Source organism: Chiroxiphia lanceolata, chromosome 17 (genome assembly GCF_009829145.1).
Source record: "Chiroxiphia lanceolata isolate bChiLan1 chromosome 17, bChiLan1.pri, whole genome shotgun sequence".
In the NCBI taxonomy this organism is placed as follows: domain Eukaryota; kingdom Metazoa; phylum Chordata; class Aves; order Passeriformes; family Pipridae; genus Chiroxiphia; species Chiroxiphia lanceolata.
In genome coordinates, this window is record NC_045653.1 from 9,973,512 (window position 1) to 9,989,187 (window position 15,676).

Here is a 15,676-nt window from a genome sequence, read left to right on the forward strand (position 1 = left end):
GGACTGGTCATTTTTTTGCAATGTAAATGGAAATTGTTGTTTCAAACTGGAAATTAAAATGTAGGGTTTGGTGACATAGGAAGTTTCTTATATTAAGACATATTAAAGAATTAGGAGTAGCTCCAGTGACTGAACTTTGTAGATTTAGCCCAAAGCCATAAAACTTCATCATGTGAAGTGTCTTGGTTTAAAGTACTGTTTGTTCATAACTAAAGAGTAAAGGGAGCAGCACAAATGGCATATTCAGTGTTCCAGTAAGTTTGTGATTTTCATTTTCTAGAAATACGTTTGTCAACGAGCTTCCTACTATGAACCTGATTATTACCTGTATTAGCAACAGGAGCCTCAAAGAGCCCTTGTCAGAATTCATTTCAGAAATTGGTCTGGAAGACAAGTATAAAGACATTTAATCAGCAATCCTATCCAATAAAAGTGATTAGAAGAGCACAGTTTTGCATGAGCCCACCTTGATCACAGTGAGAGCAGATAGCAAGTGTTCTGAATTTGAACAAATTAGCAGCAGTCCCATCAGGGCACAGAGATAAGGTAATATACAGATATGAACTGCAGCAATAAAAGGTAAAGTGAGAGATTAGATTAGTTTTCTTAACAACTCGACTAAATTGATCCAAGAGGAATAACTGAAAATATTCGAAATGGTGAATGCAGATTATTGTGGTCTTGGGTTCCTCTTCCAGATCACACTGTAGATGCAGAGAAAAATTCATCAGCTCCCCCTAATTCCCTTGAAGATAAAATACACTTCTGCACATGTGTACATAAACACCTTGGACGTGAAGCAATTTTCTAAGGGTGGGAATATTCCCATTTAATCCCACCTTTGACCATGGAAATTATTCAGACAGAATCAGCCAGACTCCCCTTCAAGGAAGAGCAATGAAATGAAATGAAATGAAATGGATGTAACAGCCAGACTCATGAAAACAGCTTTAGAAGCTGCTATACACAAAATGAGGAGGAACTGCCACCGTCCTTGCTGTGCCCAGGGATGAGATCAACCACGGATCATCCCAGCTGCACACTCAGAAAGGCAATGGCACATGAAACGATGTCCTGTGCAAGGCTAGAGCTTCTGGAATGAGAATACCACCAAAATCAGCTCTGAGGATGAACATTTGGCAGCTGTACAAGGACAGCAGTCATGTTAGACCCGGGGCTAACTCTACATCTGGCTTTCTATCGCTTTCACTGATGAAAATCCTTCCCATAAAAAAATACAAAATAAACACAACAAAACACTAAAATTATGAGACTAGTTTAAAAGGCACCATTTAACAGAGGCAGTGAATGACTCGATACATTAAATTTGCCACAAACATTACTTTTTCCAGCTCTTATTTTAGGTCTTTCTCCAGCTGGGCTATCGAGCATTTGGTCTTCAGATTAATAAGTAAAGGGAGGACAGCAAAACCAGATATTGGGGAAAAAATCTAGCATGAGACAGGCCAGCATAAAAGGGAATTTCTGAGAAACTCAGCTTTATCAAAGTAGATTCGGTGGGAGGTTCTTGCACTCAACAGAGGTGAAGGATTTTGTCCCTTGACCAAGATCAGGTGGTTCTTGTGAAGTCACACAACCCTTCTTTTAAAAGCATCAAACAAAACATTGGTAGATGCAAGTTCTAAACATACCCCAGCTGTAGATATTTTCTAGTGGAGATTTAGTCATTCAAATGAAAAATTGTGGTGATTCTGTTTAACATCACCAAAAGCACTTCAGGTAATAGCTTCCAGGGAGGGGGAATAAAACACTGGGAATAAAGCCATCCTTTAAGTCTTGTACATATTTATTCTCATTGCCTGAACAATTCAGAATTCTAGTGTGTTATTTTAATAGGACCTCTTGTAGTTCACCTGAGCCCAAAATTTCCTGCTGTTAAGGCAAAAAAGATTTTTTTTTTTAATTCTTATTATTTTCTTAAAGTACATTGAACTCTATTATATGGCAAGATGCATCTGCATTCCAAACAAACTTCCATCTGCTTCTAAAGGTGAATAAAAAAAGAAAAACTTTGGAAAGCCAGAAATATAATGTGATTGAATAATTCCTATATTGGCTCTGCTAGTGAACCTTGGGCCTACATTTAGTCTCTGTGAAGTTGCAGAAAAAGAACTTTCTAATTTTTAAGGTTTTGGTATCTCATAGCAGCACAGAAAGCTGGAAAAAGAGCTGTGTTCTGAAATACTTGGAGTTAGCTCTGAGATAAAGTTTGGCAAATACAAATTAAAGACACCAAATTTTCCTTCACATATATGCAGTCCACAAAATAGAAGGTGCATAGATAAATGTGACTTAAAGCATCCCTCAGTGAGGATGGCATCAGTAGTTAACAAATGCACTGATTTTGTGTGAATGAAGGGTCAGCTTTGTCTCTGCCCCATCCAACCAGAACAAAACTCCTAGAAATAGGAAAAAGAGAGTGAAGAAACATAAAAAAAAAAAAAAAAAAGAGGATTTTTATCCTCACTATTTCTTTCCACCATGCAGCAACATCTCCAGTGTGCTAAAGGAAAGGCATGAAAAGGGTATGAATGGGATAAGAGCAAAAGATACTTGATTGCTCTTACAGGCACCAGAGGATGACTCAGAAACACCAGGATGTGTAGGTGGGATCCAAAGCATTGTGTGCTCCTGAATATCAGTCTCTCATGCCTCCCCTCCCTGTTCTATACAGAGATAGTTTGTGAGCTTTTAGAAGTATGACCCCCAACACACACGATAAAATCAAATAGATATTTTTAAGTTTCTCACATAGTTAAATGGTGAAGTTATCTATTATGAAAGAAATTGGGGCCTTCCTATCATTTAGATGATTGCTTAAATTTGATACTTTACCTCTGATACTGTCTCAAGGAGCATAAAACCAGCAAGAATGGCTGAGGCAATTGAGAAATCCTGAATAGGAGGAGAAGCTCTGTCTCTTTGAAAAAAGCTCACAGCCACAGCTTGCTGGGAAAAGCTGTGAAATGTGCTCCCGGGCTCTGTCCCTAACATGATTATGCAAAGTAGATGATAGTAATAGTGCTGCCCTGCCATCACTTACAATGCATCTGTTTTCTTTCAATTTTATGTAATTTTCATTGAATTTAGGTCCATCAGGTTGCCCTGCCACAGGATTCATGTGAAAATGAGATCCTTATTCTAAGCAGCTGATGCAGTTGAAGAAATGGGAAGTGTTAAGGCTGCCATCCATTATGCTAAGGGGGGAAAATTATTCCAAAAATGCAAAGAGATAAAATCTATTTAAATGTGCAGATTTTCAGTTTCTTCCATTCCAGGAAAAAAAAAAAAAAAAAAAAAAAAAAGAGGCTATTTTAAATAAGAGATCTGTGCATCACAGCTGTCCTCAGAATACCTGAACATATGTGTTCAGGTGGGAATTATGATGTATGTGTAACACTGCTTACAGACCTGACAAAGGATGCATTCCATAGGAATCTGAGTTGGAGTTTGGAGTGAACACTCACTCCTGCTACCTTGAAATAGCAGCTTTGGGGTAGAGGCTGCTGAGCAAAATAAATAAGGGATAAAGCAGGCCCAGGAATTTAAAGATGGACAGTGACCTTAGCAAAGTAGTAGAGCATATTGGCCAAGTCAGCCTGGGTCAATCCACTTTAAATTCCTCCAACACCAGAGTTTAATGATGTGATGCTCCAAGTAGGGAACAGTGCAGAAGGTGGTAATTAGAATTCTGGAATGCAGTAGAGAACTGCTGATCCAATGGGCAGGTTTATGCAATTAAATCCCTCATGAAGATAACCTACATAATTTGCCAAACATCTTAAGCAATCGTTCATTGGCATCATTGACTTTTACATCCAATTTTATCATCTCACTGCAATTTATAAAATCCCTGAGTTTTGCCATACAAGCAGCAATGCACTGAAATAAAGTTCTGCCTGCTGAATAAGAGACCAGCAAGTGGCCAAGTGTATCAGTCCATAACAAAAACAATTGCACATTTTACCTTGGTGATATTGTGAGCTGTTTCTGTTCCTTTTTATGGGAACAGATTGATATATATACATATTTTTTATGTATATTTTTATATAGTGATGTCAGTCATGACAGTGTTGTCTACAGCCTTTCTTTAAACCTGTTTATTTACTTGAGGGGTTTTTTTCCCCCTCCTGAGATGCCCTAGGCATGCACATGGTGAAAAACTGACATTTTGTTGGCTATGAAGATGGAAACACTTCCATGCTTCAGATCTAACCCAAATACTTTAAATTACTGATATAGTTATTTTGGCTTTTTTTTCTGTGTTGTTTTAGAAGAAATAACTGGCTTTGCAATATGTGCTGTAAATTACAGCAAAAAAAAGTAAGTCCTAGGCCTGAAATATAGTAACCAACTGTCTCCTCTCTCCTCTTACAGGTGTCTCCTATACAACAAATAAACAGAAACAAGAATATAGTCCATATGGAATTCCACCTTCACTGAGATCAATGGATTTTTTTCCCCTTTGATTAACACTTAAGCATAAGACAACTTTTTTTTTTTTTCCAGTCAGTCTGGTTTAGTGCTATTAAAGATAGTGGTGGAGTCATTGAAAATGGTGAAGGACAAAACTCGGAGACTTTAGGCAACACCAAAGCTGCTCCTGATTCAGGACCATCCACCTGGACGAAGACAAACTGACCCACGCTAAGAACAGAACCACTGCAAACGTATTGATGATTTCTGAGAATCCAATTTCTTTTCAATGTGATGGACAGTGAGGAATTTGGTTCAACAGATAAAGCTCCATGATCAGATAGGTTGCTTTATCAAGCACTCCCTACTTTGAGTAATTATATTCTTTGCCCATCAGGATAAAGACAGAATTACACAGCTCTGTAAATCTGGAATCAGAACAGAAGTGTTTGTAAAACAAAACAGGAGACAGGACAGGACTGATTTCTATGACTGTTGAGGAAAAAAGATCCTGTTAGTTGCACTTTGTGGACTCTTGTTTCAGAGACAAACTGAATCTAGAGACATATGTCTACAAACCAGACAAATTCAGGCATCCTTTGACAAGTTACTTGGCTTAGGCCTGGCCGGTGCAGCTGACATCATCATTGCAACCCTAATTTCAAACTAACCTGTTCTTTTCACAGCTGTCTGTGCCAGCAGCATTGCCTGGCTGTGGCTGTAGTTTGTCCCTAACACATCCTTTGCTCTGCTTAGGATCCAGCCTAGGAAACAGCCTTAAACATCACCTACGTGTTGCAGCCTAGATGCTGCTGCTGCTGCTGCTGAAAGGTACTTGTGAATACCCTCAGGTAGTCAAAACTGAAATGCAAATGCAAAAAAAAAAAAAAAAGGATCCTAGCAGGATCTCCCAAACCTGGTTCTGTCGAGGTTTATGTGTTTAAAGGAGTGCATGTGCTTCATGAAAATCTGCTGCCACCCTCCGCCACAGCGAGAGCCTGAGTGTAACTGTCATTTTAATGTCAGCTGGGCAGGTTTAGTGCTTCTCCTTCTGTTCATGCTGGTGCTTTTTTTTGATCTTAAGAAGCAGTATTTTTAACTTGAAATATAAATTTTTAAAAATGCCCCAGAGAAGAAAAGGTTGATCTGAACAATCCCAGTCACAAAACTAAAACTGCCAAGGAAGGGAATTCCTTCCAGATTTATGCTGGGCTGGTGTGACTTTAGTTTGGCAGACACTCAGGTACTATCAATAAAAATCACCTTCAGTACACCATGCTCTGGTCTTCTGATGTTGGCTTGGGACAGCCAGGGATTCAGGAACTGATTCTTGTGCTCACCTTGAACTGGTTCATTCTAAATCCACTGGCTCTTCTTTATGCTTCCCTGTAAGCCTGGAATATGATGGATTTATTAAACTGTAAACTCATTAAGATGGCTTTTTTTTCCCTCACTCTGCACTGGGATATTTTAAAGCATAACAGCAGCAGTAACAAACCTCTGTGCGTGCTTAGAGATAATTATTTGCACTGTTTCAGTCAATTTTTCTAAGGTTTGCCATCTGATGCCCTCCTAACATGAAGCCTCTCTCCGCTGGGAGAATGGGCACAACGGATCACAAGGGAAAAGTTCAGTTCGAGAACATATGTCTGAGCAAACAGGATGGATCTCCTGTCTGACAGCTGCTGCCCTCAGCCCTGTTGCTTCACCCTTAATTTGATTTAAACTCCACATTTTGCACCTGTAAGAAGCCATGCAAGGCAGATCTTGAGAGGGAATTCTCCATTCGACTCTCTTGTTTAATATAATTGTATAAACTTGTTTAATATAATCACCTTTTTGGTGAGAAAAAAGGTGGGAAGAAAGGCAGAAAGGTGAGAAGTATCACCTTGCCAAGCACTGAAAGAGGCTGTGTGATAAGACTTTAACAATGAACAGCTTTATCTTTTTGGTTATTCCTCCTTGACAGGTTTAACGGGGAGAAAACCATCTCTATAGCAAAGTATCTCCATTAATTTATTAAAAGATATCCAAAATGATCAAGCACCAACTGTTGGACAACTCCTTGTTAAAGCAAAACTTCCCACAGATTTCACACTGAAAAAAAGGGATTTTTATAGTATGGCTAAAGCTCACAAATCAGATCAGAATTCCTTTTTTCAAGAGGTCCTCATGGGTCACAAAGGACATTATGTTTGGAAAGACTGAAATATGCCAAGGTACTGAGATTACCTATTTTGTAGGAGGATTTATGGACCTGAGAGTAATTTGGTGCAGGAAGGGGCCCCAGATATGTATTCTGCATGTACTTCTTACCTATGCAAGAAAAATCCTATCAGATTCTATATCAAAGATGCACTAACACCCCCCACCCACCCCCCAGCAAAGGTTAAAAAACTGGGATTAATGAAAAAGGAACCAGAAGATATTCTTTTACAAACATTCATGAGGCATACCAAAAATTATCCAGGACTTGGACTGAAACTGTTGCTTTGTTAAGGGCACTAGCACATGGTGTTCTAAAATAATGACAGAAATAGTCGTAGCCATATTGCTTATCCCAGAAATCCAACACTTCTAGAGAGAATGCCAAATGCCAGGCAGATTTCTCAGTTGTTGCAATATCTTACAAAATATCAGATCATTTTCTGGTTGGGGGACAGGGTTGAGCACCCTCAGGTGATACAACAGGCAGTGAGGTTTCCAAGGCTGAAAGAGGGGGAAGAAAAAGAGAGGAACAAAATGATGCATGTCTTAGCTGGAATCTGCTTAAACCCAAAAGTGAGATTTAAACTTGAACAAGAGGGTTGTAAATTTTTCTGAATCTGAAAAATCTGTTCACCAAGTGAAAAAAAAAAAAAAAAAAAAAGCTAAAATTTAATGAGGGGAAAATTAAACTCTGGTCCGAATCCAGGTGGAGGCTGTATGTGGCATTATTATAGACTTCCATATGTTTGCTAGAGGCAGTGAAGTGACAAGGGAATTTAGATAGAGGGAAATATAATTATTTGTGATTGAAACAAAATAGCAGCCAGTTTATACATATACTCTTCCTGCTGAATTAACATTATTCTACTGAACTGAATTATTTTCAGATGCTGTTATACTTTCAGAGGTAGCCACAGGTTTTTTTCACATTTTTCATGTACTGTCATTAGAACTTAGTGATATAAAAATTACTATCTGAGCTGACACAGTTATTCCCTCTTGATGTCTTTAAGTAGGAGCATAATGTGACAGATGAGAGTGCTGAAGCTCAGTGTCTCACACAGACTTAAAAATAATAAAAAATTATTCCTGCGAAACTTTGAAAACTATTCAACAGAGGAACAATTTTTATACTCTGCAATTTATTTGCTTTTCTCTCTTCCTTCATTTTTCTGTGCCTAGAAACATGCACAAAAACAGGAATTTAGTTGTTCAGGAACTCATTTCCTTCTGCTGTGCAGCCATCACAGGAAATCATAACCCTTTCCCTCAGTACCAGCTGAAGAGTAGAGAGCAGCATAGACTGGATAAAGATTAACCAGGTCTGAGATTTAGGGCTGGATTTAACTGTAAAAACATGTATACTTGCATTTGAGATTGGCAAAATCCCACTGATAGGTAATTTTGGCTCGAAATGAGGAAAGAAGTGTGAAGCCTGGGCTCTGTAAAGGCAAGTTCAGCACAACCAGGGCATAGGTACAGCACTGATGACAGCAGGCAGAAAGAATATTTCTGGAGATTCCTGTAGTCTTGATGCAGAGAAGTCATTTCAGTAAGATAGCTGTCACTCTGGAGCTCTCACAGAAAGCTATTCCTGGAAAATTTCACCAGCATCTAAGCCAGACTAGAGTCACAGGCTTCTTTCCATTCCAAGAGGACAGTCTGAACCCTGCTGGAAAGGAAGATTTATATCCAGGGTTCACACTACCAAACTTAGCAAGGCTTTACACATGAGGTTTAGGGTTTAACTAATTTCAAATGTTTATTTAATGTTAGATTAACCTGTTCAGGGTATAAGCACTACATCAAGCCCAAAACAATGATACAAGTCAAGTTAACCCTTTGGGTATCGAAAGGTACACAAAGTTCAGTTTCAGAAAATTGCATCTTGCCCTTCCTGCTTTCTATTATTTGGATAATTTGCATTAATGTCTCAGCTTGTGAATGTTTGTCCCCACTGTTTTATTATTCACTCAGAACAGTTGTTCTTTGCATATGGTGTCATTGCTATTTGCTATTGAAATATTTTTGATGTCACAAAATGGATTAAATCTTCAAGTGAGGAGTGAGCAATCGGAAAACCTGATCACCTAAGCAACAGCAGTCCCGTTTCATGCCTGTGTGTCTAATTATACCTAACAAGGCAAAACCCCCTTATCTCTGAGGGAATGATACATATTCTTTCTTCCCAAACAAAATTTTTTTTTACGCCTTAAATGATTGGCAAAGCTGGTGGGTTCTGAGTTTTGCAACCAAGCCAGGCGTGGTTATTTGTAAAACATCAATGTCAGGCTGATATTTCATACAGAACAATCCTGTTGTGACAAGGAGGGACTGTCTGGGGAGGACTGCAGTGCAACCTTCCAGCGTGGCAGCTCCTTGGGCTGGAGGAAGACGGGCCCAAAGGGCAAACGCTGGACTGGCCAAGACTTCCCGGGCCAGGAGGGTGAGCACTGGGTTGACGGAGGGTTCCTGGGCATCAGGGCTGACCCTCAGCCCTGCTGTGACCCCGCAGTGCTGCCACCCCAGCCCTGGGGACCCCAAAATCAGCAGAACATCCCTGTGGAGCCCATTGGGATGGCGGCGGTGCTGCCTCCAGAACTGTCCCTAGAGACCCTGAGACAGGACAGCGGTCCATAAGGCTCTTCCCACAGGTCCTTAAGGCTATTCCCAGAGGTCCATAAAGAAATTCCCGGAGGTCCATAAAGAAATTCCCGGAGGTCCATAAAGAACTCCTCGGAGGTCCATAAGGAACGCTCAGAGGTTCATAAGGCTATTCCCAGAAGTCCATAAGGCCCTTCCCAGAGGTCCATAGGGCCCTTCCCAGAGGTCCAGAAGACTTTTCCTAGGGGTCCATAAGGCACTTCCCCCAGAGGCCCACGAGGCTGTGCCGGGCGGTCCCGCTCCGGCCCCGTCCCTCAGCGCTGGCTCCCGGTGCCCTCCGGCGCTGCGAGCCCAGCGCACGCCCCGCAGAGAAACCGCTCCGAGCCCGAGGGAACCCCCGAACCTCCCCCGCCCCCGGCGCGGTCCCAGCCGGCTCTTTGCCCCCTCCCGGCCGGCAGGAGCCGCTGCGGGCTCGGCGCGGCGATGAGCGAGGCGGAGGGCGGCTCGGCCGCCGCCGTGGAGAAGCCGCCGCTGCCCGCGGCCGGGCCCGGGGCGGCCGCGGCGGTCGCTGCCGCTGTTGCAGCCGCGGCGGCGGCGGCGGCCGGGCCGGAGCCCGGCGCTCCGGCCGAGGAGGCGGCGGTGGTGTGGAGCCCGGAGGTGGAGGTCTGCCTGTTCCACGCCATGCTGGGCCACAAGCCCGTAGGTGAGCGCGGGCCGCGGCCTCGGGAGCGGCGGGAGCCGGGGAGGGGAGAGCGGCGGGCGGGGGGCTCCGAGAGGCTCCCGGGGGTCCCGGGGCTGCGGCGGGGCCGATGGGGAGGGAGGGAGGGAGGGAGCGGCGGGCCCTCCCTGCCCGCTGAGCCGCCCGGGCTGGGCCTGGACCGGCCCCCCGTCCATCAGGGACCTGCTGCCTCCCGCCTGCACTGAACCGCCGAGCGGGTCACACAGAAAGGGGCCGTCCCAGAGCACAAGGCACGGGATTGCGCCCAAAAATGCTCTGGGATGTCTCCAGTGAGGGAGGCTCCACACCCGCTCCGTGAAGACCTGTTCCAGTGCTCACAGTAAAGGAGTTCTTCTGTTCAGATGGAACTGCCTGTGCGTGCCTGCCCGTTACACCGAGCAGGGCCTGGTTCCATCTTCTTGGCACCCTGTCTTTAGATATTTATACACATTGACGAGGTCCCCTCTCAGTCGTTTCTTGTGGAGGCTGAACAGGCTCTGCTCCCTCTGCGTTTTCTCCTGAGAGCGATGCTCCAGTCCCTTAATTCCCCTCCGCTGGATGTGCTCCAGGAGCAACCTGTCCCTCCTGTACTGAGAAGCCCAGAACTGGACACAGCACTCGGGAGACGTTCCTCCACTTGTTTCTTACACAGCCCTTCTAAAAGCTCTGGCTGTGTGTCTGGAGCACCCTCAGCCCCCTCTGGAATAGCATCTGCAGTGTAGGGTGAAGGATCAGCCTGCCCAGGTGCCACCTGTCTCTCCTGTAATGTCTGGATTCCTTGTAACAACACAACACTTTTTAATGGTGTCATAAATAAATAAATAAATTTATGTACTGAAATCTATCTAGTTGGCATAAATAAAACTGCACTGAGTTCTTCCCCCCCAGGTGTGAATCGCCATTTCCACATGATTTGCATCCGGGATAAATTCAGCCAGAATATCGGACGGCAGATTTCATCCAAGGTGATTTGGGACCATCTGAGCACCATGTATGATATGCAAGCTCTTGTGAGTATAAAGGGTTGATGCAGCCACGTGGTTATTTCGTAGAGTTCAGAAGTTTTGATAGACCAAAATCACTGGGTCTTTTGTACTTTTTTATCATACTGAGAATTACATGTCATTCTTTGGGTTGATGGGGTTTTCCCTGAATAGATGTAGATTAGGTGGGAGACAATAAAACCTGCACTGGCTTGTGGGGGGGTTTTGTTTGTTTTTTGTTTGCCTAAACGCTGATCCAGCAAATGTTTACCTAGATATATAAGTGTCAAATGAAAAAGTTACAGTGTGTTTACTTAAGAAATTGCCATGTTTGGGTTCCAGAAATGATCTCAAATGGTCCTAAATCATGACCTTGGGTAGCTTGACTTTAGTAATTAGTTTGACATCAGGAGCCTCCTGGTTGTCTAACATCTGAACTGTCTTGATAAGAATTATTTAGCTACTAATTGCATGTAAAACAGAACTGGAGATTGCATTTCTAAATTCCAATTAAAATTTTTACAAGTGACTCACAGAGACCATTCTTTTCTTTCTAAGCATGAATCCGAGATTCTTCCATTCCCTAACATAGAGAAGAATTTTGCTCTTCCTGATGAAATGATTCAAGAAGTGAGAGAAGGTAAGATGTGACAGCAGTCTCTGCTTCTTGGTTACTCTGATCTCATCCCAGAATGTTTAACAAAACTCTCCCCAAGAAAGAGTGTAAGATGTTGATCCAAGGCCGTTCTTTCAGACTGGTGTGTTTGGTGCAGTGGGAAAAGGGAGCGTTAAACAGATACAAGTTTATCTCCTGAATTTTTAATCAACTGACTGAAGGAACTGTCAAGGAAAGGATCCTAGTTCTTGTGCTGTTCATATCCTTGTTACCAGCCTTTGTGATTGACCATTGCAGGAAAGAGACACCTTTGGTCGGGTTCCACACAGAATTTCTCAAATTCTTAAATATGAAGTAGATGGGATGCTAATGTAGCACAAACAGGTTCCATTTGTACTGTTTAAATCCAGCTTTGCTTCGCTGATACCAGTTTGCAGAATGAAGGCAAAATGTGGTTCCTTCAAAGGTGATTTTTAGCTTATTGTGGGGTTTCTGCACCTTGTTGAGATGGTTGTAGTATTATATCAGACCATACCTTTGGTAAAATAGATGATCTGCACATTTTAAAATGTACAGGGGTATACTTACTGAAAAGCTGCAGTTTCAGTAGCAGCAGAAGCTTGCTTTTGGCCATGGGCTGTACCTTCTGCTGAAATAACTATCTCATTTTTAGGCTATTATTGTTTTTTCATATGGTTCATCTGTCTTGTTTTTAAAAGCATTACCGGTTTTTAATGCCCAGTGATAGATTTTCATGAGATTTTTTTTTTTTCTGAAGTTGCATTAAAATTGATTGAAAACAAAACCCATATGAAATGTTTAGAGGCTTTTTTTATAGATTCACAGTGGTTTCATTACCCTGTGAAATCATCTCTTTGTGGTTTTACCTTCTTGGTGTATAACTGTGTGGATTTATCATGAGTGAGAGAGATTTGAAAAAAACTGTCTGTATTGTTTAATCTAATAGAAATATGCAGGAGTTTGACAGAAATCTCAGGTTGGGCAGTGAAAGCTGGATTTTGAAAGTTTAGCTGTATGTGTGTTTGTTGGTGCTGTTATCCAAGGTAGGAGTTAGGAAGTTCAAGCATCTGCCAGAGGAGCTTTTCCAAATTACTGCTGAATGTTGCAATGAATATGTGGTTCTTTAAACCCATCTAACCATTGCTAACAATCCTTTCTGTAGGAAAAGTAATGATGGAAGAAGAAGTGAAAGAGGAAATTTTAAAAGAAGAGCTGGAAACGCATGCAGGTCCAGAAGAAGGTAATTTTGTAACTCTCTACTGTGTAATACGAGATTAAAAACCAACTGTAACGCTGAGAAATTAATGTTAAAATGTAAATCCCAAATACAGTGTACTTTGTGATTTGTACTCAGACTCAGCATGTGCTCATGCCAAGAATTAGAATAATTTAAGAATGCACAGAGTAAGCAGTTGCTTATCGAAAAGATTTCTTCTTTGCTCCTAATTCATCTGTGCAGGTTGTACAGCTTTGGAGATTTTTTGGTTTAATATGTACTTGACAAACCCCTGGGAGTCTGAAGGAATCTGAGGATCTCCGAGAGAAAGTTGGGTCCAGTTTTATTGAACCTAAATACTCTGTGAAAGGAACTTTGTAGTCATGGGGGAAATAGGGTGTATAAATCAAAAAAGATTGTAAAATTGTGTACTTAAATGGGAAGGCGGGCAGAGTTTATTTTATTTTATTTTATTCTCATTATCTTGCTTCTTTTAAATAAAAGGCTTGTTTTCCTAACACTTTGCTGTAGAACAAGTCAGATGTGAACAGTAGAGATCCTGCTATTTACATTAACAGACCAAGCCAACTGCTAACTATATAATTTCATCATATTTATATCACTGAATAAGTGGTGTTTAAAGATTGTAATAAAAGATCTAAACATGTATTTAAAAATATATTAAATTTCACATTTTGGGTGTTCAGTTTTAATATCTACCTATGATACCAAATGTAATGACCGTTGCTGATTATAAATTCCATAGATTGGTCCTATGTTCTGTAAGTGTTCCTATTAAGTATTTTAATATTAAGTGCTGTTTAATTCCACTTAATGAATTCGATTTTTAGCCTGTGAAAACACATGCCTGTCTTTAAAGCAAATAATAAAAGCAAGATGTGCCTTTCTCAGAGAAGATTTTTCCTTTAGAAGTGAAAGTAATACCTAATGGTGGATAAATATGCTGAGAGTTGATTGTTTTTGAGAAGTTTTATGTAATATAAAGAAAATTTGATATCACTCTTGTTTGCCTTTGTGTGTGACTCTGATCTGGAATCATTACTTTGATCCTATTTCAGTTTTTGCACCCTCTGGAACTTTAGGAAAAGCAACTGAAAAGCCAAGCAGCAAAGAGAAAGAGAAAACTTCATCAGATTCTGGATCCAAAGAAGGATCTGATAAGAGGAAGCGCAACAGAGTCACTGAGAAGGTGTTAAATGCAAACAGTAACCCTTCCAGTCCCAGCGCCGCCAAACGCCGCAGGACGTAGAGCTGTGAGAGAGGAGTGACAGACTCTGGGATGGGAGGGGGGAACAGCAAAAACAAGTCACAGGATAGTTGCTACAGAAACTCTTTGAGGAAGGAAAAGATGCCCGAGCCAGGCGTTTGAAGAATCCGCACGTCGGCTTTATACGCGCAAGACACTCTTGGCTGGTGTGTTCCCTGGCTGCCTTCTGGGGGCCTGGGGAGCAGGCTGGGAATGTGGAGAGTGGATGTAACAGTGCCAGTGGCTGCATTCCCAACCAGCAACACGCTCTGTGGCAGCACAGCTCATGAAACCCGTGCCCAGTGCAACACGGGGCCTTGGATCAGCAAAAGCAAAGGCGATTCCTGTAAATCTGGGATTGTGTTTTCTGCCTTTGTTGCCGTCTGTGAATATCACAGACCATCTGTGGGTAATGTTTTGGCCATTTCACTTGCTGCAAACATAGCACTTGTATCAAATGTCTCAATTTGTTGGTTCAGTACAACTAAAATTCTTTTAAATGCAGGTAACTACTGAGTTTAAGTGTTCTGTCGCTCTGTTGGCTGGAGGAACCTCATTTGACCCTTAGAGATGTAACATTTTTCAATCTTTCTAAGTTTATATGCCATAAGTGAAGTGAAAACTGTAATGCCCCTAGCCAGAATAATTAATAAGTGTCCTAAATAAAATATCTGGAGATGTCACATTGTTTTGTAAGGGATCAGTTGAGCTGTGCATGAACCTGGAGGTGTTGCTTCATCCATTTGTAATACACTAGTGTAAAACAGTGGGGTTTGTACTTAATTATTTATTTTTTTAAAGCAGTTTTAGTAGATGTAAATGGAATTGGTTTTCCAAAATGTTCATTTTGTTCTACAGCTGAAGAACCTTACTGACATTGTAATGCTTATCTTTTATATGCTAGGATATTGAGATTTGATATTTTTGTGCTGTGAGAAGATGGACCACAGTCAACAAACACCTGTTACATGGTGAATGAAGCAGGTTGAAATGGTACTGAATTTGTTTCATGATATTAACTACTACCAGTTAATAAAAGGAAGAATTACTTCTTAATCTGTCAGTATTGCCTTCAAGGTGAGGCACTAGGAGTCTACTACTTTTTGCTTTTATTCTAGGTACGTAGCCAAGTTCTTGTCTGCCTTATTTTCTTCTCTTGTTTTATACCAAGAATAAATTTGACTTGTTTTTATTTTAACTAAATGGTAATTGTTGTGTGACTTGATTAAAATCTGGCCCATTTTATTTTGGAACTTATTTAGGTACCTTGTGCCTTTAGTGGCATTGGTCAAAGTGCCTACCTGGGGGTTTAGGTTTGGCTTTTTTTACTAACTTTGTATGAACCCTCTTATTTCTGGATGATATTTGATAAAAAATCCTGGCCTGCTGAACACAATAGATAAGTTGCTGCAAGCTTCCAAACTTGAGGATTTACCAGAAGGTACAATTATCATGAATTCAGTGCTTTAATCCTTGGAGAATGTCTGGTGAGATGCCACCAACTGGAGAGCTCCTTGGAGCTCTGGTTTGTGGGAGAGGTGCTGTAGGAGCCTCAGAGGTTTTCTGAGCAGGTGGGAAGTGACCTTTTATAACCTTATGTGAGGAA

General features: G+C 41.5%; 1 protein-coding gene across 1 annotated transcript; it reads left to right on the forward strand.

The window, feature by feature from the left end:
• Positions 1-9,717: 9,717 nt before the first annotated feature.
• MRGBP (MRG domain binding protein) lies at positions 9,718-15,268 on the forward strand. Its single transcript, XM_032704854.1, has 5 exons — positions 9,718-9,952; positions 10,856-10,977; positions 11,509-11,590; positions 12,750-12,827; positions 13,883-15,268. The coding sequence occupies exons 1-5, from the start codon at positions 9,733-9,735 to the stop codon at positions 14,071-14,073; spliced, it is 693 nt and encodes a 230-aa protein (XP_032560745.1). The 5' UTR covers positions 9,718-9,732; the 3' UTR covers positions 14,074-15,268.
• The last annotated feature ends 408 nt before the right edge of the window (positions 15,269-15,676 follow it).